Below are 27,726 nucleotides of genomic sequence, written 5' to 3'. Positions count from 1 at the left end.
ATCGTCGCCTGACTAGTGCGTTGGGGGGGAGGGCAGGAGGCTCGGTCTTCAAGGTGGCAAGACCACTACATCGCGGCCTATAAATCCTCTTCTCTAGGAGCGTTTCGTCCCAGACCGCCGCATGCTTGACTCCACGGAACCCTCCTTGCTTCTGGCGAATGTTTTGCGTGGCCTTATTCACAGTCGAGCTGGTGCTGGAGCCCAGATGTTGACGCCAGATTGCACTTTGAAACCGACTCACCTTATCTCTGCGCTGCACCGACATGGCCAAAACTTCATAGGCAACGCTCGCTATCACCTCGACTTCCACCCGCCTCCGTTGAGCACCCCAAACGGGAGTTCATTCACTGTGGTCCGTGACATGGCGCCCAGCGACAGTTTCGGATGCGTGATCATGGGAGAACTGACGGACTTCCCTGCATTCATCCGACACGGCGAAGAAGTCTGTTTCACGCTCGGCATGCCTGATTGGGGCAGATATGGATGGGACGTCTTTGCTTTCGCGGAGCCATGGGATGCGCAAATGCACGTACTAAATGAAGTTGTCGCCACAGATCGACGATCTCTGTTTGGCAGTCCACAGGTGGGTGTGCTAGCATTTTTGTCACCGTTCTGACCTGCAACGCCAGCGTCTGCGGTTTCAAAGCTGGTGTTCCCAAGACAAGATCGTCGTTCACATGTCGCCGGGCGAGCTCTTTCCCAAGATTTTGCTTCCCGTAAACGACTGGATGTATGAACCTTATCGAATGCGGACTTCTCCGGCCAGATTCCCCTTGACTTCTGGCGATACCGTCGTCGCCGATTGTGAGTTGTTGCGACGCGTGGAGGGAAGTGCATTGTCGGAGGAGACGGAGGTCCATCATGGAGGCTTTTCTCGCGTGTGTCTGTTCCTAGCTAACTTGTTGAGTAGACCTATGTCGTGAGGGCAAAGACCATCAAGCTGGTGCGGGCTCGCCACCGCGAGGTGTCTTCCGTACGCACACTATCTTTGCAACATGGAATGGGGGCCTAACACATGTTAGGAAGACGCGTCGAGTTCTGATGACGACTATGAGTTTGTGACAAGTTCCCTTGGTAGCTCATCCACAGCCAGCACCCCAAGTTTAGGATGGGACAGCGAGGAGTGGAATAGTGATTAAACGGTAGTCGAGTTCGTACCAGATGCCAACAAAATGAGTTGTGTCCTCCCGTATAGCCAGCCAGAATTAGTTGAGATGTCAGCGCAGCTATCTCCCGGTCAACCTGTGCGATTTCGGAGAAGTCCGTCTGGTTCAAGACGGTTAGAATTGAGTACGTCACAAGCTGTTGTCACATCGTGTGACCTTGTGACTTATGCGCGTTTACTCAACACTCAGGAGTCATCTTTTCGATGTGCCATATAAAGTCTGCCCTTCTTGCATAGGGCCTAGGACAACATGGACATCGAGTCACCCCGTTCCGTACCTTCCTTTACTCGGGAAGTCATCGCAGAGCGTCAATGTACCATTCAAGGCCTGAAATTGGTATTTGCTTCGCCCGCCTCACGACTCAAAAGTTTAATGATATTGGTAGAAGGAAACAGGCAGCGATAGCGTTGTGGGACTCTTGTTCCCTACTGGGTGCACTACCCCCATGTTCGTGGACGTCCCATTCATGGTTGGCGTCGAGAAGGCTGCAAATGCCCGTGACGTCGATTCTTACTGGTGGGTTACCCCTGCCTACGAGCGGCATACGGCTTCTGTGGACGTGCCATCGTCCCTCGCAATCATCCGTAACTGGCCAATGGATGACCCCGACCCCCTCGATTACGCTTATGTGGTTTTTTGCCTACCTCAGCCAGTGGATCCTCTTATCAATCCTTACCACGACCAGCCGGAGAGCGAGATTATACATCACTTGCTACCTCGGTCGCCACTGCCTTGGTACGGCAACATTTTGGTCGTTCGCACAGAGTTCAACGATGGAAGCCGCTGGACAGAAGATGGCGTGGATGATATGACAGACCGAGATATCATCTCGGCGAAGGCAATTGTCAAGATGTGAGCGTTTCTTAGATTCACGTACTCCGTGCCATCTGATCAAGGGGTAGGCTTGTAAGAGAGGCGTTGATTGGGCGTGACATACTGTGCACCTGATGTACTTAAGAAGCTGGCCAATGTATATGTTTCTTCCTCGATCCCCAAGTTCTCCCTCCATGGCTGCTGCAAAGGCTTTCTCTTCCGTGGGCTGCGTTACCGCCATCATGGAGTGGTGCCCGTGGCCAGACTTCCGCTACCTATCGCAGTGCAATCTCCTCACTCGTGCCACCGGGCGCGATGTGTTTTATCAACGCGTTGAAGATCGCCTTGCCCCGTTTATCGCCGTAACTAACGGCCATCAAGCTCCACAGCCGCGCGCTGTAGTCGTCTATTTCTTGCGCCTCCTAGAAAAGACGCGATCTGCGGTAGTGTCGGCAATCCCATTGGCGTTGGTCACTTTTTCGGCCCAGGAAGACAAGGACGCCAATATAAGCTGCATGGAAATTCTGTGCACATCAAGCGCTGTAGACACTTGGCGACAATTGTTCGAGAATATGCTTGGGTTTAAGCGGTAGGTGCTACACTCAGCCCGTCTGGAGAAGCTAATGGACTCCATCGTAGCCACATCAACGGGATCCGTCGGGAGGAATACGAAGGAAGGGTGGAGGATTGTTTCGCCTTCACCCACGAAAGCCATGTGAGGCGATTTCTTGTGCTGTACGCGATTGCTAATCTGTTGCCATGCCTAGAATAAAGTTATTTACCTGCTCGTCGCGTCTGGACCATCAGTGCTGCCCACCATCTTTACGGCACGGTTCACGTCCCAGATGAACTTTCTAGGCGGGGAGTACCTTGTCTGTCCTTACCCTCGACTGACTAGGGACCGCCTTTCGATGCCGGGATGGGCACCATCCATTTCCTGGATTTGGTATATCGAGTTCGTTGGCAATGAGATCGGACCGCTTTTCCCGTGGCTGGAAATGCTCGTGAGCTCGCGCGACCTCGATGGCCCTTGTGGATATGAGTGTCCGCGTCGCGTGCGTAACTGGAGGATGGGTCGTTCTAACGGAGTTTGTAAGGTCACATTTGGAGAGGCGCCGGAGGCTCGGCTACTTGCTCAGGACGTCGACTTCGACTGGATGTTGTCGGGAATGTGCGAGAACAAGCGCTGTCGGTTCCGCGGAGGATTTCCGCGCCGTTGAATTGTAAATCTTAATTTAGCTGCGCAGTGTAAATTAGACTTTGGTCAGGGCAACGCTTCTTGCTTCTCAGACGTAATGGGCTATGTTTTGGTGATGGCTACGTAGATAAGTCGTGGGAAGATGTTGTTTGAATCTCCGACCGCCCACATTCTACCTTTCGCGCCTTTCTGCACGACTTCGCCCCGTATTCTTCCAGTACGACCTCATACGACCCGCTCTACGACGTACTGATATTCCATGCAGAATATGAACACTGTAGGGAGTCGCATGGCCGAAATGGGAACAGCCGCCCCGTTCTCTGGGACAATCGACATTGAGCCCGTCGAAACAGGTTTCTTTATTACCACCGCATCCTTCGAAGACGCCCAGATCTCTCACATGGTGCATCTCGAGTTCTCCACATTCTCCTACGATGCATTCGCGGCAAGCGTTCCCCGCGGTCGCGCGGCCAGTGGCGTAGAAAGCACAATGGACTTGGAGGGGAAGCTTCGGCGTGGGGAGAGAGGAGGCCGGAAACATATGGACCCCATATTACACGATGGAACCGTATGTCATGGACGAGACCGCGTCCATGTTAGGACTTAGCTGCATGGAGGGTGCGCTACTCACAGTCGGATCGAATCACACGACAAAGCTGACCCGTATTTAAGATTTCGAGGAGTTTCTTGCGTACTTGTCGCTCCCCGCTAACGAGGAATTCGCCCGCCGTTGCACTGCAGCCCAAGATCTTCTTAACACGCCTTTCCATCCACTCCGATGAACGCAGAACATCAGTTTCCTGTAGATAGTAACTTAGTCATAAACGAAACGGTCGAGGAAGGTCGTCAGTCGGGGCGAGGGTCGGGTGGACCTCTTGCTGAGCGCCCCGAGTTGCAGGGTTCGTAGAAATAGTGTCCACTGTCTTCTTTTACTAATAGTTGCATATTTTTCGGTTGCTACAGTGTCATCCCCGCAGGCTGATAACACTCTGAGTGTGTACTATTCATTTGGGAATCGCTCACCTCAGCCTAACGGTCTACAGCTGCGGAAATGCGTGACGCGCCGTTTGTAGTGCCGACGCTGGATGCTCCGTCGCCAGCTTGGACTTACGATTCATACGACAGTGCGGACGAAGAGGAGCTGGTTTTCGACGAAATTACAAGCCGACTTTTTACCTATATTCGCCAAGGTCGCCGCGTTCGAGCGGTGCCCATCGAGGACGACACCCTGACTCCATCTCCACCATTGGGCCACAGTGAGTGCGCCGATTGCCTTTAGCGAAGTTGACGACTTTCCTTGTGATCAGGTCGGTCATCAAGCACCTCCCCAGTAGAGGAGCATGTCGGTGTGTACTCCACGCTTGATGTCGTTTATCTGACGCAGAAGCAGCCGCTATCTCTCCTATCGACAGCGACGACAATGTTAGCGGGGAGCCTTTGCAGTTGGACCTTCCGCCCACCTTGGATGTCGGGTTACCTCCCGAACTCTGGCGCATGGTCCATCGCTCCATGAAATTGTTCGACCTCCTGTCTCTGTCGCAATGCAACTCCGTGCTCCGATCTCAGGTCCACATATACATCCACGACCGAATCTTTTACGCTCTGCGGTCCATTTTGGGCGACCAACTTCTTCCCGTGATGGACGTTTTGGCGTCGTATAATGGTGGCATAGCGGGCTCTTTTGGCATGCGGTTGCTAGACGAGGAATTCATGGAGGATGGTCAGTCTTGGTTTGTGCCTAACTTGAACTTCATCACGGGCAAGGGCGGCCAGCAACCACTCACCAAAATCCTGGAGGAGATGGGATATAAAGGTGCAGATATAAGCGCATGGGCCCCTTACGTGCACGCTACTCAGACGAATATGTTCGTTGCGGCCTACAAGGAGAAATCCCTTTGGGCCGGCAAGCATCTGCGATTCAAGCGCGATTCTGGTGGTATCGAAGAGGGGGACGAGGATGAGGAGGAGAGGCGTAGCGAGTCACCGGTCCCCTCTTTGGAATCTTGGGAAGAGAGGGTGTACAACAGGGAATCAAGCCTCAAGACGGAGTCCAGCCTCACATCGAACTTGCATCATCACGATTTCGTCGATTACACGGAGCCTCCGACTACGTTTACTTACACATCTAGTGAAAGTAGTCAAGAAACCGCGGTTGATCTGTGGCTCGGCACCTACTTGCACACACGACAGGCGATACTCGTCCACGCCTTCCGCCATCATCATTCAGCACCCAAAACACGCACGCGATGGCGATACCCGAGTGCGGGACGGCGCAACTATGACGTCTGGGGCCTTCGACTTGCGTGGCTTCAAAATAGAGATGAGTCGCAGGGGGAATAAAGTCGTAGTCAGCTCTCATCGTCCACCGCACCAGGGTTTGACTGACTGCGTGCCCGGGACTTGCGCAATGAAGTTTCGCAACGTCCAATACGATCGGCACCGTCTCGTTGTTCGTTTTAGGAGTCTGTCCGAAGAACCTGATGTTCTCGGCGAGCACTTCGCAACAGGGTGTCTTGATCCCATTTTTGCCATGCGCACCACCGTCGACCTTTGCGATAAGCGACTCTGCCTTAACAAGATGATGGTGCATAAGCGGGTGCATTTGCCTCACGCTAGCCTGTGGACATCGTCCAATATCCGGGAAACGCAGCTTATGGGGATACGGCGCAAAATGGACTTCCTGCAAGAGAAGGTATGCCACTGCAGTCTCAGCTTCGATGGCAACTCACCCTTGCTTTAGGTTTTCCACGCCAATTGGGTTGGAGGAATCTTGTACCCGGTTTTATCCACTACTTCCCTCTTCGTTACTGTCCCTGTCAACGGCTCTCTTGCGAGCGCGAGAGGATTCGAAGACCTCCTTCCGGAGTTCTGGCTGGATCGTCGCACAGGAGGGACCGAACTAAACACGACCACCATTCACGGATCGCGCTTTGACTATCTTGGTGGAGTAACTTGCGACCGGTTTGTCCTACTTCAGCCACCTCTGCCCCCTGCCTTCGCGAAGTTCAAAGACGTGGTACTGGGAATCTTCTTCAATTCGACGGAGCAGAGCGACACGCGCAACATGCTACTTGCCAATAAGCATGCCCTCGTTGGCGCCTTGCCTGTGGGCCCCATGATCACTGGAGATGTACTGGTGACTTGCCAACGCTCCGGGCAGTTCGTCCACCCCGCTGACGTGGTGCATAACACGGGGGATATCGCGCTGTTCCTGAAAAGGTAAGCGTCACTTGATATGCTCCGACGAAGGAACTAACAGTTCTATTCAGCTGGTGGGCTAGTTCACCCGGAACGGTGGTTAAGCGAAACCTGCGCCTGTGACGGCGATCTTCTGATGTTTGTAATCAAGTATTCGTAATATGTCCTCTTGAAATGGAACCGCCTCCGCTCGTTCACACCTTCTTCATTCCTTCCTTGTCTCGGCGCAAGTTGCAATATCTGGCCATAGATTCTCACGGCCGCGGTACATTTATTTAAGGCCAAAGAGGTGAACTGCAGTTATCGTGCTATCATGACTCACCTTCCTCTGTTAACTCTGCATGAGGACTTTTATCTCGGTCCCCCAACCGCAGACGTGGGGCCGAAATTCATTAGGAAATACCTAACTATGCAGGACGACTCACCTTTGGAGATCATATTCCCTGGCCGTCTGGTGGATTTCAAGGTGGACGACCACGGCAATCATGTGGGTGTTCTGCCAGCGCTGCCTACAGGTCCTTCTGTTGACTCCTCCAGACCCTGCTCCTAGGTGCGCCTACTCTCGACGCCCCTCTGTTGCGGGAGGTCTTTGAAGGCAACTTGAACTCCCTAAATTTCATCGCCAAATGGGAATTCGAGCCTGACGTCGTAGGCCTGTTTTAATGACCTCCTTACACTTGCTTAGAGCGATAGGTCTATGGAACTGTTGACAAATGGTCTAATAATGCCACCACCCTTGATACCAGTAGTATCACAGTGCAATGCGACATCGATACTTTTTGGGTAAAGTGCATTTAGGAAGACCGTTGTTATACTGACACCGCCATGCAGAACTCAGTTAATTGGGAGGCCCATAGGGAATTGCGTGACCACCCGCTCAGCAGCGCGGAGCTACCCTTGAAAGGCAACGAAGAGGTGTACCTGAAACCTGGGAGTATGTTCGCTGTCGTAGCGGAGCTCGGTCGCCTCGAGATCTTGGAAGAGAAATATGCATTCGGGTGCCATGTGTGGCGTGTGGTACGTGTGCCACTCATACTTTGGACGCCGCTGAATTGTACCCTGTTTAGAAGTGGTTTATCAGCGCAAAGAAAATTTCGAAGATCTTCAAGGAGGAGAGATTGATCGCGGTGGATTCGACCACCTCCTGAACAGTCCATACTGCTGCCGCTGCCTCGAAGCTCTGGCGGTGTCTAGTTAGAGAAGTCTCCCATGTTCAACTAAGAACATCAAGCAGAAAATACAATCCTTTTTTGTTCCCACAAACGCGCTTCCTTCCTGTGCTCAGGATGTTAAAAAGCCTCAGGTATGCAGCGTCGCTCTTCAGAGCGAAGGTCCCTACTGCACTCTACTCGTTTAGTTCAAGTTAGCAATGACCAGTAAGCGTTGTCGACCTCCCCGCCTCTTGCACTGACGCACATAAGCACTCGTCGCTTTGCAGCAGCATATGCTTTCATCTCCATTGTACTTGGCGTCGAAGAAGTTGCACTATGGATGGAAGCGCAAAGATAATGGGCACATAGTCTGCGTTCTCGACGCAGAAGGAAAACGAGGCAAGGTTGCGGTCCTTTCTGTAGTGGGTAAGGTCTCCGACTCCCAGGCCAACGTTGATGGAGTTGGGGGATGGCGTACCTCTTTCAACGACGGGGTCGAGAAATCTAAGTTCTCCTTCTTGCTTGAGAAACCAGGTACTTTCGGATATTCTCAATTTCCACCTCGCTCACAAATTTTAGAAGGCACTATATTCGCTCGGGATTGGGAGCGCCAACTTGAAAGTGCCAATCGCATTCAGATGGGCATCTGTGACAACACGAAGTCTCGCCATTTCATTGTGGCCGACCAATCCGGCAGCGTTCTTCGTTTCACTAAGCCTATCTTCGAGAAGAAGCGCGAAGGAGACAAGGGTAAGTTTATTCTGTGCAATGCCAGTGCGTCAGTATCTCAATAATTTGTGATAGTGCTTATTCACCCTGGCGAGTGGAGCGTTCCCAATGGTGTCGAGGACGCCTTCGAGGAAGCGTGCAAGCGCTACCACGTGCGTCCCTTGGAAGTTTACAATGAGCAGAACTCGCTTGTCGGGGGCGACGAAGTTCGCGATGAGCTCGTTGGCAGCCTGGTCGAAGTCAGTTTTATGCTGAAACACTACACTTTGAAGGACACACAGGCTACGCCACCCGTGAGCTACGATTGTTTTACAGGTTTGCCCCTTTTGTTGTCCAAAGAGAAAAACTGAGAACATTCGCCAGCCACAGTTGTTTCTATCACCATCCTTCAAGGTGGACTACCTGAGGATGTGTGCGAAGTTCATGTCCGCAAGAGACATGCGCGCTCTCAGCAAGGACGAGGACGAGGCGGCGCACACGCTTGTCAGCTTGGGACGCAGCGTGACGGCTCCCGTTGACAATGTCCAGTTGGCGGCCCCCCAAGCTCTGCTCGCCAATGACCGCGTCGCGTCTCACGTTGGCACGGGAAACGCAATGGAGCCCCCTGGTCCGTCCCATGAGTCTCCTGGAATATACTTATCTTTCAAGTAGCCAAACGAACCAAGGTTGCCGGGGATGAAGTTCTTGCTAGCGTGGATAAAATGGACACGATCACAGACGAGCGAGTTGCGGCCATTGAAGAATCACAGATAGGAGAAGAGGATGCGGGGTACGAGATAGTCACTCAAGGCGAAATGGAGTAGTAGCAAGCTGTGTGTCGTTTGTATTGTGTACATGACGCTCAAGAATTCAGTTGGTGCCGCGATGGCTCTTTTGGGGAAAGGAGATCAGCGCTGACGTTGTTGTGACTCCGTCACAAGAATCACCAAGTGTGACGCGGGTCACACACTCGCGTCTCTTGAAGTCCTATGTTTAGCCATTCGCAGTCTTCGAGCTCCGCAGTGAGAGGTGTTCCCTGCTTAGCTATCCTTGCGTACGCCCATTATTTACTTGTGGTGTCGCTTACAACACAAGTACAGCTGATCCAATCTGTCTACCCCAAAAAAAACATGGCAAGTCCGCCGTCAACCGCTGCTCGAAACCCACGACATTCTTCGTTTACATTTTGGGCAAGATTTGCTTTCGTATAAATGGTTGCACCGCCGAGCCAAACGGGGTATGGCGCATGCTTCCCTCCTGTTCGACGATTTCCCATTGACACTGCGGACCAGGTTGCGACTGATGTTGCTCGACCGTGCTGCGGTTGCGGGCAATGAGCAGCTCCGCCGCATTGCGTCGCGCAGGTGGGAGGGAAGAGTTGAAATATTTCACCTCACTGTCTTTGCCACCATCGACTTCGTTCGCACGACGGGACCTGCATCATTTGTTTGCATTCTATCTTAGCCGCTATGGTGCGTTGACTGTCACCCACAGGAGCTGCTACTGCGACAACCTCCTGGGGCTTTTGCTGGGTCTTTCAAAAGAACTGCTACTTTCTTGGATGACGTCGAACGCGCCTTCAGAAATGAAATTCACGTCAGACGTTTGACTACCTGCCTTCTTACTCAATTGAGCTGCGTCCTGCAGGTACCTTTGCAAGTCCAGACCTGTGTTTCAGTCGATGATATCGGAAACAACGACTGTATGGTGCTGTCAGTCGACAAATACAGCGTGCTTGTACGTTTGCGCGAAGCGCCCCTTCACTGTCTGATATTCCTCAGACAGTAGACCTTTGGAGATCGCCGATTAACATCAACGTCCTCGATGATGCGATACCAGTCGATACAACGCCTCTTCCTGTAATCGCGCCTGGAGCGTTTGTGCAATGCGAGGTCAGCATCTACCGTCAAGACTACCTTGAAATGGAGGGACGCGTTTGGAACACTGTACGTCGCCGCCGCATTCGTACGCCGATAATTATTGATAAGTTGGCAGGCGTGGTTCTTAGGCGCTGAACGCGTGAGGCGACTGTATAAAGAACGCACTGACGAAAGTCGAGCGTCCGTCAGCTCGGACAACTTCCATTAACCGTCGGCCTCTGAGAAGCGACTGTGGGATGAGAAGCTGGGATGGGAGTACAAAAACCGACCTATATATACGAGATCCTTCTGTTGACTGCCTCTTTAGGAATTCAATGAACAAAAAAGCTTCATCCGGTTAACCCCCTTTCCTAGTAGTAAATGTGCTCGTGGTGGCACAGTATCATACGATGGCCAACATCGCAACCGGCTTCGTTCGCACAAAGTTACTCACAAAGGCTGAATGAAACGACACAAGGCTTCCACTGTCGACTGTGATATGCGCCAGTCAAGAGGACCGACCACGCCGTGTCCGCTAACCACCTTCTGCACCGCCAAGTTCGCGGGTGTCCTCTCTCCACTACAGACAACGTGCTCAGAGTTTGTGAGTTCGGAGCCGTCGACCATGTATCTAATTCTACCTTCATTACCATCAGATGGACTGGTTTTGGGTTTTTTTTTTGTCTTTTTCCCTTTGTGCACACTTGAATGACTACCACGATCTCGCCTACGCGACGGGTTTCACAGCCCATGCCTCCTCCCGTGCTCTATGACCTTTATACTCACTCCGAGGTTCGTTGTTTGCGGCAGAGTGTCCTCCCTCTAGAGGCATATCCGCGTTCCTCCCACCTCACATGCGTTTCCTCTGCACAGATTCACCACTTTGAGAAACTATGCGGATCCAATGTTCTACACGCTTTAACGACGGGTTCCAGCACATCTCCCCCTTGGTCTACTTTATCGTATGTATATCTGTCAGTAAGCGCAATATACTCCTTTTAACTTCCTTTGTGTAGCTGTGTGGTGCTTGTGGAAGGTCATATTGACTTAGTACCACACTCTCATGCTGGTGTCTGACTTAAGGGTTAGGGCTCATCGCCCACAATGAAGCAGCAGGAATCTGGAAAGATCAAAACTCTCATCCTTTCGTGGACGCCCCAGTTTTTATCGCGGCTTACATCCAGTCAAGGTTGAATGAACCTCGGACAGCGGTGTCGGTTGCTGCTGCTCTTCGAAAAATTCGTCTGGGAACCAAACAACGTTGGCGTAAGTATCGAATCCACGCCGATCGTGTCCTTCATCCACACTCGCTCATCAATGGAGTAGTCATCAAGCTACTTGACCGTGGACCTACTGTCAGCGTGCCTTGCGCGATACCTGAATGGCTGCTTTCTTTCGATCGACCTTCTTCCACCGGCTCCTTAGCGCACACAGTGCCCCAGTTTTTCCAGTATTCGACCCTTCACTTTGAACTCACATGCATAAAACCCCCGGCGTACGGCCCAAACTCAGCATTTCTGGTGCTTACAGAGGCGTCCGCCCCGCAATATACCATTCACGTAGACCCCTTTTTTCGTGGTCTGAAATTCCTCTCACCGTTCAGATTGGAAATGCTGGGCCTCCATATCTCCCGAGCCGATGTTCCGGGGAGAGCGGAGTTGGTGGTGGCGGGTGTGAACATGTACCCCGAAGGGTCTTGCGTCGGTCACGACGCTCGTCCTTATTGGCGCTATAGCGCGCCGACGCTGCCCAAACGTTATCGTGATCAATTAGAGCTGCGGTCAACTGGTTCGTATTTTTTTCCCTCGTTCGCATGGCGGTAGTGATTGCTGCTGTAGACTGGACGGTGGAGTTCAAGTTGCGCATCCTGGGATCCGACGCTACCCAGTCTCTGCCATACGCAATCGTCACTTACCGATTCAAGCAAAACTGCCACCTCTACGCGATTCCTGAAGCCGACAGTCCAATGGTGGGTTGACGTTGGGACCCGATTTGCGATGTTATGGCTCATGACTCTTACAGGGGTCTACCGCAGAGGACATCGCTGCTTTTAGCAGCTATTCCTTTCCTAAGGGTGACTCCATATACCACATCGAAGAGCCGCGCATCGACGGTGGGATGGAAACCGGTCAAGCACTACCATATCCAACATTGACCTTCATTGAAGGGTACGATGCCATCTTTGGCAGTGATGCTGCTATAGATTTAACTGCCGAACCGGTAGACGACGTACGGGTATTTCAAAAGAACGTCTTCACAGCTCTTTAAACTTGCTGCAGGGCTCCTTGGCTTCAAGCTTGCCAATTGTCTTGGACGACGCCATCCTGTCTATGTATGGATATAGCACGTGCGCCTCTTCAATTCTCACTGAGGATGACGTTGCCAACGCTCAACTTTTGCCCCCTTACTTCGACTTCACCAACATGGGCGGGGATCCATCTGTGGCCAGCGCAGTCGGTCCTGTCGCCGGTGGGTCGGGCAGAAGCTTGGTTGACTATACCCCTTCGGCATACTCCGCGCTTGCAGGATGGTCGGGGGAAATGTAATCGACATACCTTTTACTACTCATTATCGTGTACTTCACAACTGTCCGCTTTACGCTTAACAAAGATTTCCTTGTCAATAGCACCCCCACAAAACTAGTACCAACTGCAAGATATGTCATTCTTGGGATCCATTCCGTCGAATTGTATCGTGGCCCACCAATTTTCATCTTCAGCGTCCTCAAAGCTACATTGAGCGTCGATGTTGTCATCCCAGTAGATGATGTCCTCCTGATCTTTACACCCCACAGCAAGCCTATTTGCCTCCGTTGCATTACTTCCTACACTCGTAAGAAGGGGCGGCAAAGACACCCCGCCGTCTTCCCCAACGTTGTCCAGATCATCCTTCGCGCCTTTTAAGGGTGCGGCGAGAGGGACACCTGACGAAGATGTATTATGTCCATCGGACAACGTGCCTGCATTATATTCAGCGGGGTTGTTGTATCCGGGAAAATTTACCTGACATACATGACCCTCCGGGGTATGAAAGCGGTATAGCCTCCTGGGTACCGCCTCCCTCGTCGCACGACTCCTCCGGTATCTTCCATGCTACAAACTCTGTAAAACCTTTGTCCCGGGAGACATCGACTTTGCGCGACTGCCGCCGTTTCCTTGGCATATACTTGTACCCCGGATATCGCAGGAGATGTAGGCGCTTCACCTCTCGTGCGCGCTCGAAGTATACCTCCCGTTCCTCTTCGCTTAGACCTCGCCATAATGTAGCGATGGTGTCCCCTCTTCGAGAAGGAGACCTAGGCGGTAAATGGCTGGTATGCTTCAGACAGTCACACCTGTGTCAAGTACGTCAATCGTTGCTGGATCGTCCTTCGGCGCTGGGGTGGTACCTGAACAGTATAAAGGCGTTGCTGGGCCTGCTGGGCTGTGGAAAAGTCGACAAACTGCTGGAGTAAGACATTGCCGCGGTGTCGTCAGAGATATCCGTAGAGTGCGATTGTGACTCCGACACAGGTATCATTTCTCGTCTGGGACTCTTGGATGAAGATTGGACCACGACGTCTGAGCGCTATTTAAGTCGTCATTATTGCCCCTGAACGAAAGTATTTTCTCTCGCCTTCCTTTTCGGGGAAGCCCGATACGTGCAAAACTGGCAAAGGCCCCGATAACAGCATCTCGCGCAGGGTTCTCCCGCCTGACAAGGGCGATGAGCTTCCCTACAACGCTCACAGCTAGACTTCGCTCCCTCACGCGTCCTGCACATTCTTCCTTAGAAAGCATGACGGGTTTTAGAAAAATATACATCGCCATGTAGACGCATGCAGTAGCACGGGCAACTCCAAAGTAGACGCAATACAACGTATCGGTATGAGGCAAAATCGACCGTACAGCATCACGATCATTCATGCGCGACCAGTCACAAGACTCACAGTAGTCACGCATACCTCACCCTCCACTTCCCCGCTTCCATGTTTCTTGCGTAGTGCACCGTCCTGGACTCCACAAGCAACATTCGAAGGCACCGTGGGGTCTGCACCCCCACAATAGCTATCACCGCACAACGATTTCCCCACGGACGGACATCGGTACACACGAGTAACACGCTCCCCACCCAAGATCCACGCCTAAGGTGTGTCAGCATGCTGTGCTCATCCCTCACAGACTGGCCGCTTACTGTGTTCCAAACTCGGTTCCTGAGGTCTGGGGTGTCCTCCCTGAAAACAGACACATCACACCGAATGAGAGCCCCCTTCTGCAGTATGTCGCAATGATCCTCTGCAAAAGGCACGTCCTTGTCTGCTTCTGGATATACGGGAGAGGTGCTCCAGCGGGCTTGAAGCTGAACAACAGATAAATGATCGAAAGCAGTTCGCGCTGAGACCAAAAACAATACCATGTGCGTCTCCTGGTCCAAATGCACGATGATATAACTATTGGGAACTGACTCCTCGTATTGCACGCAGGAATGAACTTGGAAAGGAATCTGTATGATAACGGTCAGCTTGCGCGTCCGGATAAACATTAATTTTACATGAAATATGCTCCGCCACGCTCCCTGTATCCCATGAAGGAACTCCGCCGTACGTCTGAAGGGCGGTGCGAAGAAATCATCCGGCGCGGACAATAGCAACATCTATCGAAATTTCGAAGAACGCTCTACAACAACATTAGTACGTGCTTACTTGGCGTCCTTTGCTCAGCTCAAAGGTTTCTTCAAGCTTAGCGAAAAAGGTGAGAATGAACGCTCGACCGGTTCCATGGCCCTCCACCACGCGACGTAGTTCGGCTCCAGTGTCAGCTACCAGCAGGACATCGTCAAATGCTAGCGCATTCCTGGTTGTAAAAGCTGCGCGGGTCGAAGTCTCGAAGGAATGTAGCCATCACAAAACGATACACGATAACAACACTGTGGACCTTAAGTATGTACGGCCGTCCATCATGCTGTAATGCAATTTCTCATCTTTGACTAATCTTGTCTCGAGTACAAATTTTCGTAAGACGTGAGCTAAAATGACTACATCAAGCCTGCACTCGCTCAGACCCCTTACGCTGATCCCGCATAGGACGTCTCTTGGAACAATACATGCGGCTCAGATACTTGGCGCGTATGGTCCAATGCTAAAACAGTAGACCTCATCAGTCAATCTGCGACGATGAGATTAGAACGTACGGTTTCCCAGGAGTGGCCGCCTGTCACACGACGATCCTCTCTGAGCATGAACCCCTCGACGTGGATCAAAGCTCCGATTTCGAGGAATGGACTTTCAGACGACGCGAATGGAATCGCGTTAGAATAATTGTGGTCCACCTTCGTCTGTTGCCGAAGTCAGCTGTTTACCGCTACTGAAGTTCGATACTGACCAGCAGAACTTCGCCCTCTTCGTACACGATAAATATAAAACCTCCCTCGCCGTCCAAATTGGGGATGGCGCAAAGGTGAATACACTTCGGTAGCTTGTCAGGTAGCGGAGTCAGATATCATTTTCAGGCTTAGCGAAGGACAAGCTTACATGCACCACAGATTCGGGTGAACCGGTAACTTCGTCTAGAGCGTGCAGGGTGCGGTCGAAGGTGTCACCATAAACGCCGGGCGGACGCGCTAACATGAGTACCTAACGAGGTCAGCACTCCTTCGTCGTACGGTACGTCCCCATACCTTGGATTTTCTCCCGCATGTCTCTTGTCCCATATAGCGCACGATACCGGCCACACTCAGCAGATAAGGCTCGGCAGTGACGGCCTCGGTATCTATAACATATCGGATTTCGGATTGCCCTGTGTGGCTGACGGAAAGCTGGTCCAACGCAAGATCGGGATAGGAGTGCGATGCAAACGGTGGTAGAGGAACCCCAAACGACAGGGCGGGCTCCATGTTGAAGCTAACCTTGTGCCACTCTCCTCCTTCTTAAATGTCTGGTCTTCTGTCGTTCTCGCACCTCCTGGGAACCTTGGTATCAACCTCCAGACAGATGGTGAAGTTCACGAACCAGTTCGAATCGAAGCCATCGGGGTACTTCTTCTCCGGAACTACTTCCGACCTACAAGCTAACTTCTTTAAGAACCTTGCTCGTTGATAGATATGAGCACCGTTGGCTGTTAAACCCCAAGGAGGTGTCACAAGTCTCTCCCGCTGCACTCCAGCGGTGCTGCCCGAGTCATCATGATAAATAAGTGCGGTTCGACATTAGCTCCACATGGCAATGTAGCTCCAGCGCTACAGTCAATGCATGGATTCTCAGACCCAGCCATTCTCGACCTGCCTACGGTCAGCTGGCAGGATGTACGCGTAAAATACATTCCACGGCTTTTTTTTTTCTGTGGTAAGTACAGTCTGAATCCGTTGCTTCTTTATTTACTCTTTCTACAGGGGGCGGTCTGCTGCCCTGACACCTTGGGCAATAATCAATATTAACTATCCATCAAGTAGCAGCACAACACAGGGAAAGTTGAATTTAGGCGGGGCCCCGTCCGTTGGATTGAAAAAGTATAAATACTGCTTGCTAACTACTGTTTCTTTCGTGTTCGCCCACAAGCAACGAGTCTAGTCGATCTGCTACTTGGTATAATGGAGACTGTAGCCTCCATCCGTTTGTCAGGTCAATTTCACTGGCTATTTAATCTCACGTCATTGTTAAGCCTGGTCTCGACTAAACTCCACGTCGGAGTACGTATTCACAATGCCGTCGTCGCAGTCACCGAAGCCCTTGCCTACGTTAACACAACTATGCGCTGCTCGCGTGTCTCTGGACACTCCAGTGGAGAACTTCTCTATCGTGCCTAACCACATCCTGCCTCTGCTACGCTATCCTATGGCCCGTAAATTGAACGGTCATGGAGAGAAGCTTGATGACTGGTCAGCTCATCATGACTCGAGGACTGCTTCATCTGATATGCTTTAGGTTGGAGAGTCACATGGAACACTTACGCAACACTACTCCTTCCGCCGCGCGACTTTTGTTGTTGCATTGTTCCGATCTGCCTCATTCTTTTCACGTGACTCATATGGACGCCACCGTCATCTCTTTTGACACCGTACCCAAATTCCGGGGATGTGATCTCCTCGATTATTTCCAGCCTACTTCAAGACATGTAACCGCGACCTCCAGTGAATTCCACTCGCAGCTCCAATTAGTCACTGACGGGCTACTCAATAACTTGACCTGGAACGGCATTGCTCTTGTGGGAGCGTCTGTCTTATTCACTTTGACCGACCCTATCACGAGAGGTCCACACTGGCTTCAAACGTGGCGTGCGTGTCCAATAACCCTGATTCTACTGCGTGACAGTACACTGTCAATTGAAGATCGCTTACGCAACATCCTATCCTGTTTCAAGAACAACCGACCAGGTCGAAGGTACTGGATATGGCGCGGAATCGCCTCCATATCCATTGTCTCGGACGAGGACCGCCGCATCGACATACTACAACGGATTTACGACGGGCCTCTTGAATGGCTGCTGGAGGAGCCCGTCGACGCCCTAGGATTGTTGTGGGACGGACTGGACCTCACCGCTACTCCTTGCGCACTTCGGGCTATCGAGAGTACGACTATAATTCACCGTTTTCTCACTGATTGACGCGGTGAATAGCTAGCAGCAACTCTATAAACTTTAGAGTGATCGAAGCAGATCGTCGAGCCTTTTGTACCGATAATTTATCCTTTGAGTGAGTGCATTTTCGACCTCATTCGCACGCTGCAACTACCGAGCCTTTTGTCTTTATCCTTGCAGGTATTTCCACACACTCAGTCGTTGCTGATGTCTTATGCGCATAGGGTTTCGCGCTCCGTCTATCGGAAACTGATCTCGCCGGTTTATACGCCCGCAGCGAAACCGCAGATCTAGGAGTTGCCCCCCGAGTCAAGTTCCGTCGGGATATGAATGAACAGCGGTCTTTCGTGGCCTCATTGCTTCCTGGTGGCCCCCCATATCCTCTGCGATTGGAGCTGCGCACTCCAGCATGGTTCACTGAGGGCCTCAATGAGAGTCCCGGTAGATCCTATCTGGATTCCAGCACGACTTTGCTGCGACACGTGGCCTTCGTGGAATGGGTGATACAGCATGATATACAGTAAGGTCTTTCAAACCTCGGCGCCGAAACTGTGTTTGACCACTAGCGTCACAGGTTATGTGCTCCTTCTTACCATGTGGACGGGGTACGAAGTTACCCTTAAGAAGTTTATCGCAAGCTGATACTACGACGAAGATCATGGATATTCCTTTACTGAATGCCCCGTCCTTGAGTCGACTCACCGTGTGGGCGCTCACACAGAGTAGGCGAACGTGGGAGCACAACCGGTCACACGCATTTTCTCCGTTCATTCCAAGAGATAATCGAGAAATGAAATTTCGCCACTTGCTCGTGGCCTCAGCGATGGTAGATCTCTTTACAATCGACGAACCCGCATTACGGCTGCCACTCATTTTACCCTATAACTTCTTCTTGCGCGCAAAACAAGTATTCGTGGACCAATCAAGACATTTCTCTTCTGCAGCCAGCATTCTCCAAGCGTTCCCTTTGTCCCCTGACCCGCAACTGCCTGGGCCTGGCGAAGAAAATTCACACCGCCCCTGCCTGGTGGTTTGGACGCAACCTGCGTTCTTGCCCTGGACCAGAACGAATCCACGCATGCGTCGGTGAGATGCAGCATAAACTTTATGCTGTTCGTTCATACTCTATCATAGGTTGTGGGAGATACTGCTGGCCTACCGCAGTATTTTCAACGAAATCGTGGCTTACTCATGGGAGACGGTGTCCGAGTTCGATGCAGACAAGGTGGTGCATAGATTCGAAAACACCATTGCGTCTACGATGGATTGGAAGTCTTGGTATAATGATGACCGTACGAATCCTTAAGACTCGAGAGATGTGTTTATGGCCAAGGATTCTGAGCTTGGTAATCTATGTGTACACAGACGGCGGCTAAAATGAGCGCGAGAGAAAGCAAGGTCTTAGACTCAGGCGTCAGCGCCAGAGGCCCTTGTATATATGCAGATTTATATGACTAGTGTTTGTTTGCAATGAGCCTTCTCCAAATGCTAAGTCCAATTAAAAGGCCGATGCATCCCGGTGTCAATTCAGCTGAATTACTTAGTCACCACCACCACTACTTGTCGACCACAGTATCACTGGCGGTTTGCAGTGGACGGGGGTGTCCCAATAGCCAGTAGAGCAAGCCTTTGTCGTCTTTTCTCGGCTCGCGGATTGAGGATAAGCGCAAGTAGTAACACGAACCCATCGAGAACCTGTGAATGTAGCCCCAGTCAAACACGTAGCAGAGCCCACTTACCACGACGAGCGAATAGGTTATAGCCGCAATAACATCAAACTTGTCTCGAAATACAAGAGACAGGTCTGAAAATACACCTTTAGAAATAACTGTCTTCAATTTACATAAACCTCTCAAGAAATCCACAATGCTCACCTCCAAGCGCGTCAACAACCATGAACGCGATTGAAATCCCAACGACCTCCTTCAGCCGATATATCTCGCCATACTGCGGAATCAGGGCGAGCGAAATGAGCACAGAGCTGATAATGCCGAGGAATTGGACAGCGCGTTTGCCAGACTCGGTGTTGTTGCGGTATGAGGGGCCAACTGCGAAGACGAGCATGACTTCAAGGGCCCCAACGAGCAGCATCACAACTAGAGCTAGTAGTATTGCGCGTTTGCGTCGTTTCGGCTGAGCGTTTCCGTAGTATTGGCACTGTCATGATAGGTGGTTGGAATTCGAGTAATGCGAGTCAGCGAATATGCTCACCTGGCCCCAAGACACCAGTGCTAAGAAGCCAAACAGTTGAGGCTGTACGATGAGCGGGATATTGAGCTCAAGAATGATCGTATACGCCCCAAGGAAACTCGCAGCGCATCCCCATACAAGCCTGCAGGAGACCAGACAGTAGTCAGTTTCCATACGCATCCGTCCAAAACATCGAACTCACACAAGCCAATGCGAAAGCCCCTGCGTCGATTTTGTCCGCCAACTTTTCCAGATCTGTGGAATCATCTGAATCGTCCAACATACAGTACCTAAAAGTCAACACAGAGTGAGTAAAAACGAAGGACTCGGAATGGAATATACCCAACTCACCCATCGTTCCTAAAACATTCTCTGCCACCGAATTCACGGGCATTCTGAGAAGGTCAAGGAAGCAGGAAGTCAAGAGCCTGTTTATATTTCAGCCGCCGCCGCACGTCTGACTCGTCGTCGTCATTCGCAAGATCCGTAAGCAATCTTCTTCCGTCCGTCAGACTCCGACCTAGATGGTACGACTTGACGTCCAACGCGTCTGAAGAAAAGTCACTGGATCGTGAAATTTCGGTCATCGGGTCCGAAACCCCTCTAAACTTCCTGCAACGAATAAAAGCCGAGCTATGCAATGGATTCCGGTACAACAGCACAAATAAGAGCAGGGGATGACACAACACCAATAAGTATTAATGAGCATGCGGGTTCTCAGCATCATGCCTTCTTAAAGCGTATGCAGTTTTCCCATAGTAAATGCCTGCAGCCGTAGATGTCGCAGTTAACATCGCGGGGACTGGCCCCTTAAGCATTCGGGGAGCGGATCCAGCAAAGAGGACAGCCGAAGCTCCTAGGGAGAGGGAAATAAGTCGTGAAAACAGGGGAAATGCCGATGCCCACGCACCGATAGCTGCTTCAATTCCATTCTGCTGGCCCTTCCGGATACGATCTCCAGCCCAGAGGTAAGCGGCACCGACACTGTTCCACATTCAGTTACACAGAGGTCCTGTGAGAAACAGACAACCGTACCCAACTCCAGCGACGAGGGAGGGTATGCTTCGAGTACGGGCAAAGCCTGTTAACCCTCCCAGCAGGCAGAATCCACCCATAGCGAATGCGGGGTAGGCTGACTGTGAAAGTTGTGAGCGCTGGTGAGAACAAATGATGACGGGAGGCTCACCATAAGTGTAGGTCTTGCTGGCGGCTAGGAGGAGAAGGGCAAAAGGTGAGATGTGGGGAAACGTGGAGAAGCGTGTGATTCTGATCAGGTGTCTGGAACCCAGGAACCCTCACAACACGACAACGGCGAGGAAAGAGGCCTGGTTCTCGATGAATATATTCACTTGTGTGTCTAATACAGCAGACGGCTGTAGTAGAACGCGACTGCAGCTGACGTAACCGCAAGCACTTTGGGGATGGGGCCCTTGGACAATCGGGGGATGGAAGATAGTGTGAGAAGAGCGGAGGCAGCTGTTGTGTATGAAGCTGGTCAGCAAAGGAGGAATGAATGAGCAGGAAACGCACCGAAGGCGCCTTGGTGGCCAACTTTGAGTCCCTCCCCAATCTGTTGCCCACTCCACAAGTAAAGCATGCCGGTCCTGGAAGACGGAATGGAAGAAAGCCAACAGGAAAGAAGGGAAAGAGCATACGTTAAACCGGAGATGAGCGACATGAGGGAGCCCTTTCGCGCAAAGCCCATCCCACCACCAATGATACACAGCAGGCTCATTACGAACGCAGGATATGCCGACTGTGCAAGGTTGTCAGCGCGTAGCACACGCGAAACTGCGCCGTCGAACCATTTTCGAGTGAACGATAAGGAAGTGAAGGACGAAAGATCACGTGCAGGACAAACAGAAGCAAAACAACGTCGAGAATGCTCATTGATATCGGGTCAAAATGTATTTTCGAATGCTAGTGCTGTATGCCGATGGGAGTGGGAATAAGGCGCTCCATCTGTCTCTTGTCTCTGACCATGCCAGTAAATGCTAAAATCTTCATGCCCCACGATGAGCTCGTCATCCCTCGTTACCGACCTAAAGAAGGCATCGTCGAGAGTACTCAGAACAATGGAAACGGAGAAGAAGACAGCCCTTCGACCGTAAATCAAATCAAAGATCTCGAAGAACTCCAAAAGTTCATCTCGGACGCGGAGTTAAAGTCGACTGTGGGTCGTTTTATCCAACTCGAGTTGTGTGTGATCAGCTTACAACCATAGGTTATCAACTTTGGCGCCACATCAGGGTCTGTATCTCCCTCGTATAGGAGAATTTGCCGAACAAGTTTGTGAAGATGCGCTGGATGCAAGATGATAAAGCCGTACTGGAATGAGCTCTCGGGGTCGTTCAACGATCGCGTTAATTTCATCTACTGCGACATCGATGGGCCAGACGGTCGAGCGGCCGGTCTTTACTATAACATCACGGCAATGTGCGCAACTTTCAGAGCAAGTTCTGCTTAAATTCTGACATCGTCGTGACCAGGCCTACTTTCGTGTTCTTGAAACGCGATTTCGAGGTGCCAGGAACCAGAGTGCAAGGCTCCAACAAATTGTTGCGTTGACTAGAGAGATTCCTCAGTTTCCATTAACCGCTTGAATAGGAAGCTACTTCAAGGAGTGAATCTCCTGGCAGGCAAGCGTCGCAATTCTGGAGGGCTGTAACCTTGATCCGAAGAGGACTTGTAATCTTGTAGTCGTTGAGTTGGATTGAAAATACATCTCATAGACGACGGCCAAGGATATGTGTAGGCCAAGATTGAAAGAGGCTCATGTATAGAGTCTTGACTTGCTGGTTTAAGTACACTGGTGAACGCAATGCGCATTCAAGAAGAGGGTCACGCGTGTGACGGTGACATGTCCTCAGCCAAAATCACCAAACGCCTACACATCTCTTTCGCTCCCTCTATTCCTGCTAGCGGCTCTGCTGACCTAAAAAAATCCCTCGCGACACACTTCAGCAAGTTTGGTACCGTCAAATCCGTCGATGGCCTTGGGCAGCTCGATGGTGTTGGTCAGCCGCGAAAATTTGGGTACATTAGCATTGAGGGCGCAGAGGCCAGTATAACGAAATGTGTGTTCAGACTGAAGATCACCATCCATTGTTTGATGCGTCTCAGGCGTCAACTCGCTCAGCGGATCGATCTGGAAAGGCGTCAAAGTGCGCGTTGGGGACGCGAAACCAGACTACTCCCAACGGTGTGCCCAGCAATGTTTTCAGACCACGGAAAACTGAATCTCCCAAGAGTAGCCGCGGAAAACGCTCCAACGACGGATGCTCCCCCAAATCGTAAACGTAAACACGGCGCCGTCTTTGCAGAAGACATGACACTAGTAACTCCCGAGAATGCCGTTCGCAGGGGCTGGAAAGTTACTGAAATGGGCCGCATGTTGCGACCAATGAAGATGCGACCCTTACATCCATTGCCTCCGCCCTTGTCAGTTGAGCCGCAATCTAAGAAGGCCAAGCAGTCGAATGTCAAGCCCAAGCGGCGCCGGGATCCCGACTCTCGCGCCCGGCGTCGGACCATCGATGTGACGCGATGGGGGAGCGTTCATCTCAAAGGGTTGTTCCTAGAAAATGCTGGACAGCTGCCAAAACCCGAGTATTCTCACCCAAAGCCTTCCCTCGTTGAAGAAAGCGATACCTCGTCAAGTGAAGAAGACCTCCCAACACCTCCCATCCTCAAGCCAGCCGTTGAAGCAGCGCATCGTATTCAAAATCCCCGACAAATGAAGACTATCCAGAAGCGGACACCGGCGCCGCCAGTACCATTAGCTGTCAAATCAGCCCACCCTACGACTATCGATCTTTTGGCGGAGAAGAGTGATACTCTCAATATTTTAAACTCTCTGTTCGGGCGAGATGCGGAGCAATGGGGTGGACGTGAAAGTGTTGGATCGGATGTCGATGAAGAGGAGCTGCTGAAAATAGGTGGCATTCATTCGGGTAAAGACACCGAAGACGATATTGAGTTCGTCCCCATGAACGTCGACAATGGCGGCTTGACACAACAACACGAGGCCGACGAAGTGCCGCAGGCTGCAGCACCACGCGAACCATCGAGAGCCACAAAATTAAAAGAGCTTTTCGCCCCAAGAACAGAAGATGGCCCTGGTACGCCACAAACACAGCTATATCCTCCGTATTAACTGTCACACAGCTGGCTTTTCTCTTCTCGGACATCTTGACCTTGATCTCGACGAAACTCAGTTCGCGGATCTCACCACCACCAAGGCACCTACGCCTCGCGAGTCACAGCCCACTCTTGTTTTCGTTCCTGCCAATATAGCGGCGCACGCCCCTATAACTCTAGATCCGAAGCAACCGCTCTTTTTTCCCCTTCCAAGCTCATTCTCCGACGATACAAACCTGAAGGCAAGGCAACGGGACATTATCGACGTCGCCAAGGATGCCGGCTGGTCCGCTCATTTCTGTAAGACGGAGACGGATGAAGAGATCCGCACTAAGTGGGAGGCGGAGAAGATCGAGCTGACCAGGGATTGGACGAGACGCTGGAAGGAGGCTGGCAAAATGCAGCGCAGGCGAAGGGGCGGTGCTCCAGGGGAAGATTAGGCGGCTCGGCGGTTAATGCTGTCTCATGGGCGGATAATAGAGATGGCTGTCGCTGTCAATCCTATGAATCACTCGGCTCGGCGGGTATGTGAATTCAAAAAATTGTGACTGATGACTGCGATATCTTTTGTTTCCACTTGATTCTTTTTTTAACCTTTCCCAAAAGGCGGGTGTTGCAACAGCTCATCGTTGTTGTGGCTGGCTGTTAATGATTATCACCAGCCACATCAGTATTGGGAGAGCTCGTGGCACTGTGCATATTGACACCGACCATTGACCGACCTTGCCGCACTTAGTGTGGGTGTCTGTCGAAGACGCGTGACAGGTGACACGTGAGCTGAAACGTCTTGTCCCGAACCACCCAGCACCTCTAATTCTCATTCACGCGATAGTCGTTGCCCGTAATCTCACCCCAACAACTTGAAACGAATGCTGCGTAACAACCTTTCGGCACGAATTAATGCAAGTAGGCGGCGCCAACGCCGTAAGCCATGACTCTGAATCGGGACCCTCAATGCACTACGAATCATTGAGGTTGAGACGGGCGCAATCTCATCACTGATCTCCATTTCTCGGACATTCGCTTTCACGATCTTTTCACGCGCTGCACGCCAAAGTCTGGACCACGTCCGTTATCCTTTCTTTTCGGCATGTCTATGGCGGTGGCCCGTCAAGTTGGCGTCAATTCTGAAACCCAGAACATATAGAAATGTTGACATCGGCTCTCTCGACAAAAGCACAGGCCGTTTCTTGCCTACAGCAGCGATGTTTTGTCCGTCCCGATTCCGCCCCGAGTTATTTCAGGAACCAATTCATGTTCAAGCATCTAGGGCCTGTGTCTTTCCGGAAATTCGGTAATTGCACGAAACGGTCGCATCCATTCATTTTGACTAGCTCGAGACTTCGGTGAAAACATGTTGTAGCCGACCTTAACGACTATAAAAAGCTCAGCGCTAGTCCCAATTCTCTTCAGCAACAAGGCGTCCAAAAATGCCTCGCCCGATCTCTGCCTCTGTATTTATTTCTCTACTTGCGGGTTTTTCTCGTGTCGCCGCCACCAGTGGCTGGCATTTTGTCCAGAATGGCACCACTGGTCTCCTCGCGCTCGAGGCTACCATCGTTTCCCCCACGCTCGCTCTCCTTTATGATTTGTCGGCCACCAGGACCCCACTTCTAATGGGTAACGAATCGGCCTGGGGCGCCTTGTACGACCTGACTACCAACGTCGTCACCCCAATCCAGGTCAATTCCGACACATTCTGCGCTTCTGGCGCCACCCTCAGCAACGGCAGCACGGTAGGGCAAAGCCTCACAGGTTTTCTTCAAGTGCTAATCATGCTTTACAGGTTAGTGTAGGCGGTAATTGGATCCCCACCCTATCACAAGGCGTCAATGGGTACCAAGGCCTTCGTATTTTTGAACCTTGCACTAGCCCAAGCGGTGTTGGATGCACTCTCTATGACGACCCCAGCACCCTCCATTTAACGGCTGCGCGTTGGTATCCGTCTGCAATCCGAATCTACGATGGCTCTCTCGTGGGTTGCTTTATTTAGACCATTTAGTATTGAACCTGACCCGCAATCCTGCCATTAGTTCATTGCCGGTGGCTCGCTCAACTTCTCGCTCTTTTACAACGAGTTCCCCGAGAACTCCTACGAATTCTTCCCGCCTAGGGATGGAGGGGTCGTACGCCCCTCTCCCTTCCTCGTTCGCGCCGGCAAGACGAATATGTTCCCTCGTATCTTCTCCCTTACCGATGGCACTATTTTCATGGTCGCTGGAAACCAGTCCATCATTTACAACGTCGACACCAAGAAGGAGACAAGGCTGCCGGACATCCCCAACGGGGTCAAAGTCAGCAATCCCTTCGATGGCTCCGCCCAACTTCTGCCTCTGTCCCCGCCGAACTACATTCCCGAAGTCCTCGTCTGCGGTGGCTCAGATACCGACGAACGGATTGCGCCTCCCGAACTATCCAGCCAGACGCCCGCCTCAGACCAATGTTCGCGCATTGAATTGTCGCCCGCTGGCATCAAGAGAGGCTGGATTGTCGAGCGCATGCCTGAGCGCCGCATTCTCCCCGAGATGCTCATCCTTCCCACCGGTCAGATCATCATTGTCAACGGCGCGCAGACTGGGTACTCCGCGTTCTCGAGTTTCCTTTCCTGGATCAAGGACCCGGTCGGCAACTCAAATGCCGACCATCCCAAGTGTGTTTTTTGTTTCGCTACACTGCAAAAAATTGACCTTTTGCCAGCTTTACTCCGACACTTTACGACCCTCTGGCGCCGGTTGGGAAACGGATGATCAAGAAGGGCCTCCCGACCACGAATATTGCGCGGATGTACCACTCCACCGCCACCGTGACCCCTTCTGGGCAAGTGTCCTGCTTCGGTCATGATACAGCAATATCTAATTGTGCCAACAGAAATATCCTGATCGCTGGTTCCAACCCACAGGTTGAGGTCAACACCACCGTTCCTTACCCCACGTAAGTCTCTGGTTCAGCATAATCGGTTTTGTTGACACCCAGCTAGTGAATTCCGCGTCGAGTACCTCAACCCCCCCTACATGTATCTCGAGCGACCTGTGCTGTCCCGGGTTCCCGCCAAGGTTGCCTTCGATGCGCACTTCACCCTTCAAGTCACCCTTCCCAAGAAGGCTGGCATCTTCCCCACCATCAAGGGTAAGCACCAGCCTCCCCTTCCAAAACTGCGATGCTGATTCGCGTGCTTTTCAGTCGCCCTGATGGACCTCGGGTTCTCCTCGCACGCGTTCCACTCGAGCAACAGGCTCGTCTACCTCGAGGCCACCCTCGACAGGGACCACAAGACGCTGCACATCACCAGCCCGCCCAACAACAGGGTGTACCCCCCTGGTCCGGGCTACCTCTACGTCGTCGTCGCGGACGAGTATGTCAGCGTCGGCGCGCAGATCATGATTGGCTCGGGCGCCTCCCCGCCAGTGCCCGACCAAGGTCGCAGGCTCTGATTTGTTGGTTGAGGTGTATTAAAAACTATCTAATTACTTAGCATGTAGTCATAATAGTCTGGGCTTATTTATATTTATTTGGTCGCACTCTCCCTTGAAAGAATGAATGAAAGAAATTTGAATCCAAAGTCAAGTGCCCGTAATACTTCAGGTTCTCTGAACGCCAGACAATGCAATTCAGACAGTCAGACTCTTGAAAACTGAGAATCACTCGCGTGTTCTCTCGCCGTCTGATGGGTCGAGAAGTCTGAAGGTAAGTTGAACGAGCTGAGTTTTTTTCGGACCTGCGAATCCGCTTCAATGCAACTCTAATTCTCGGACA

The 27,726-nt window shown here is 51.7% G+C and overlaps 6 protein-coding genes across 6 annotated transcripts; 3 read left to right on the top strand and 3 right to left on the bottom strand.

Moving 5' to 3' along the window:
- Nucleotides 1–16,769: 16,769 nt before the first annotated feature.
- On the top strand, nt 16,770–18,949 carry MIND_00382000 (uncharacterized protein; the record flags this gene model as incomplete). The annotated part of the gene is made up of 8 exons (XM_037360652.1): nt 16,770–16,945; nt 16,992–17,635; nt 17,683–17,758; nt 17,802–17,823; nt 17,868–18,163; nt 18,218–18,248; nt 18,299–18,729; nt 18,778–18,949. 8 exons carry the CDS (start codon nt 16,770–16,772, stop codon nt 18,947–18,949), a joined length of 1,848 nt encoding a protein of 615 aa, XP_037223537.1.
- Nucleotides 18,950–19,218: 269 nt separating this feature from the next.
- MIND_00381900 (uncharacterized protein) lies at nt 19,219–20,308 on the bottom strand (the record flags this gene model as incomplete). Its single annotated transcript, XM_037360651.1, has 7 exons — nt 19,219–19,338; nt 19,383–19,459; nt 19,518–19,800; nt 19,855–19,975; nt 20,036–20,123; nt 20,185–20,228; nt 20,289–20,308. The coding sequence occupies 7 exons, from the start codon at nt 20,306–20,308 to the stop codon at nt 19,219–19,221; spliced, it is 753 nt and encodes a 250-aa protein (XP_037223536.1).
- Nucleotides 20,309–20,531: 223 nt separating this feature from the next.
- Nucleotides 20,532–21,022, bottom strand: MIND_00381800 (TMEM14 protein-like protein; the record flags this gene model as incomplete). Its single annotated transcript, XM_037360650.1, has 4 exons — nt 20,532–20,689; nt 20,744–20,817; nt 20,869–20,969; nt 21,020–21,022. The coding sequence occupies 4 exons, from the start codon at nt 21,020–21,022 to the stop codon at nt 20,532–20,534; spliced, it is 336 nt and encodes a 111-aa protein (XP_037223535.1).
- Nucleotides 21,023–21,190: 168 nt separating this feature from the next.
- MIND_00381700 (uncharacterized protein) lies at nt 21,191–21,641 on the bottom strand (the record flags this gene model as incomplete). Its single annotated transcript, XM_037360649.1, has 4 exons — nt 21,191–21,309; nt 21,364–21,437; nt 21,489–21,589; nt 21,639–21,641. The coding sequence occupies 4 exons, from the start codon at nt 21,639–21,641 to the stop codon at nt 21,191–21,193; spliced, it is 297 nt and encodes a 98-aa protein (XP_037223534.1).
- A 158-nt stretch (nt 21,642–21,799) lies between these two features.
- MIND_00381600 (uncharacterized protein) lies at nt 21,800–24,413 on the top strand (the record flags this gene model as incomplete). Its single annotated transcript, XM_037360648.1, has 9 exons — nt 21,800–22,006; nt 22,058–22,083; nt 22,132–22,269; nt 22,323–22,391; nt 22,441–22,497; nt 22,756–22,910; nt 22,957–23,035; nt 23,083–23,954; nt 24,001–24,413. Exons 1-9 carry the CDS (start codon nt 21,815–21,817, stop codon nt 24,411–24,413), a joined length of 2,001 nt encoding a protein of 666 aa, XP_037223533.1. The 5' UTR covers nt 21,800–21,814.
- A 990-nt stretch (nt 24,414–25,403) lies between these two features.
- Nucleotides 25,404–27,404, top strand: MIND_00381500 (uncharacterized protein; the record flags this gene model as incomplete). Its single annotated transcript, XM_037360647.1, has 6 exons — nt 25,404–25,709; nt 25,760–25,948; nt 26,007–26,623; nt 26,671–26,904; nt 26,951–27,099; nt 27,154–27,404. The coding sequence occupies 6 exons, from the start codon at nt 25,404–25,406 to the stop codon at nt 27,402–27,404; spliced, it is 1,746 nt and encodes a 581-aa protein (XP_037223532.1).
- Nucleotides 27,405–27,726: the final 322 nt, after the last annotated feature.

Source organism: Mycena indigotica, assembly GCF_014461135.1.
Source record: "Mycena indigotica strain 171206Taipei chromosome Unknown Mind.scaff0003, whole genome shotgun sequence".
NCBI lineage: Eukaryota > Fungi > Basidiomycota > Agaricomycetes > Agaricales > Mycenaceae > Mycena > Mycena indigotica.
The sequence above is the reverse complement of the archived record's forward strand: the minus strand, read 5'-3'. Positions and strand labels throughout refer to the sequence as shown.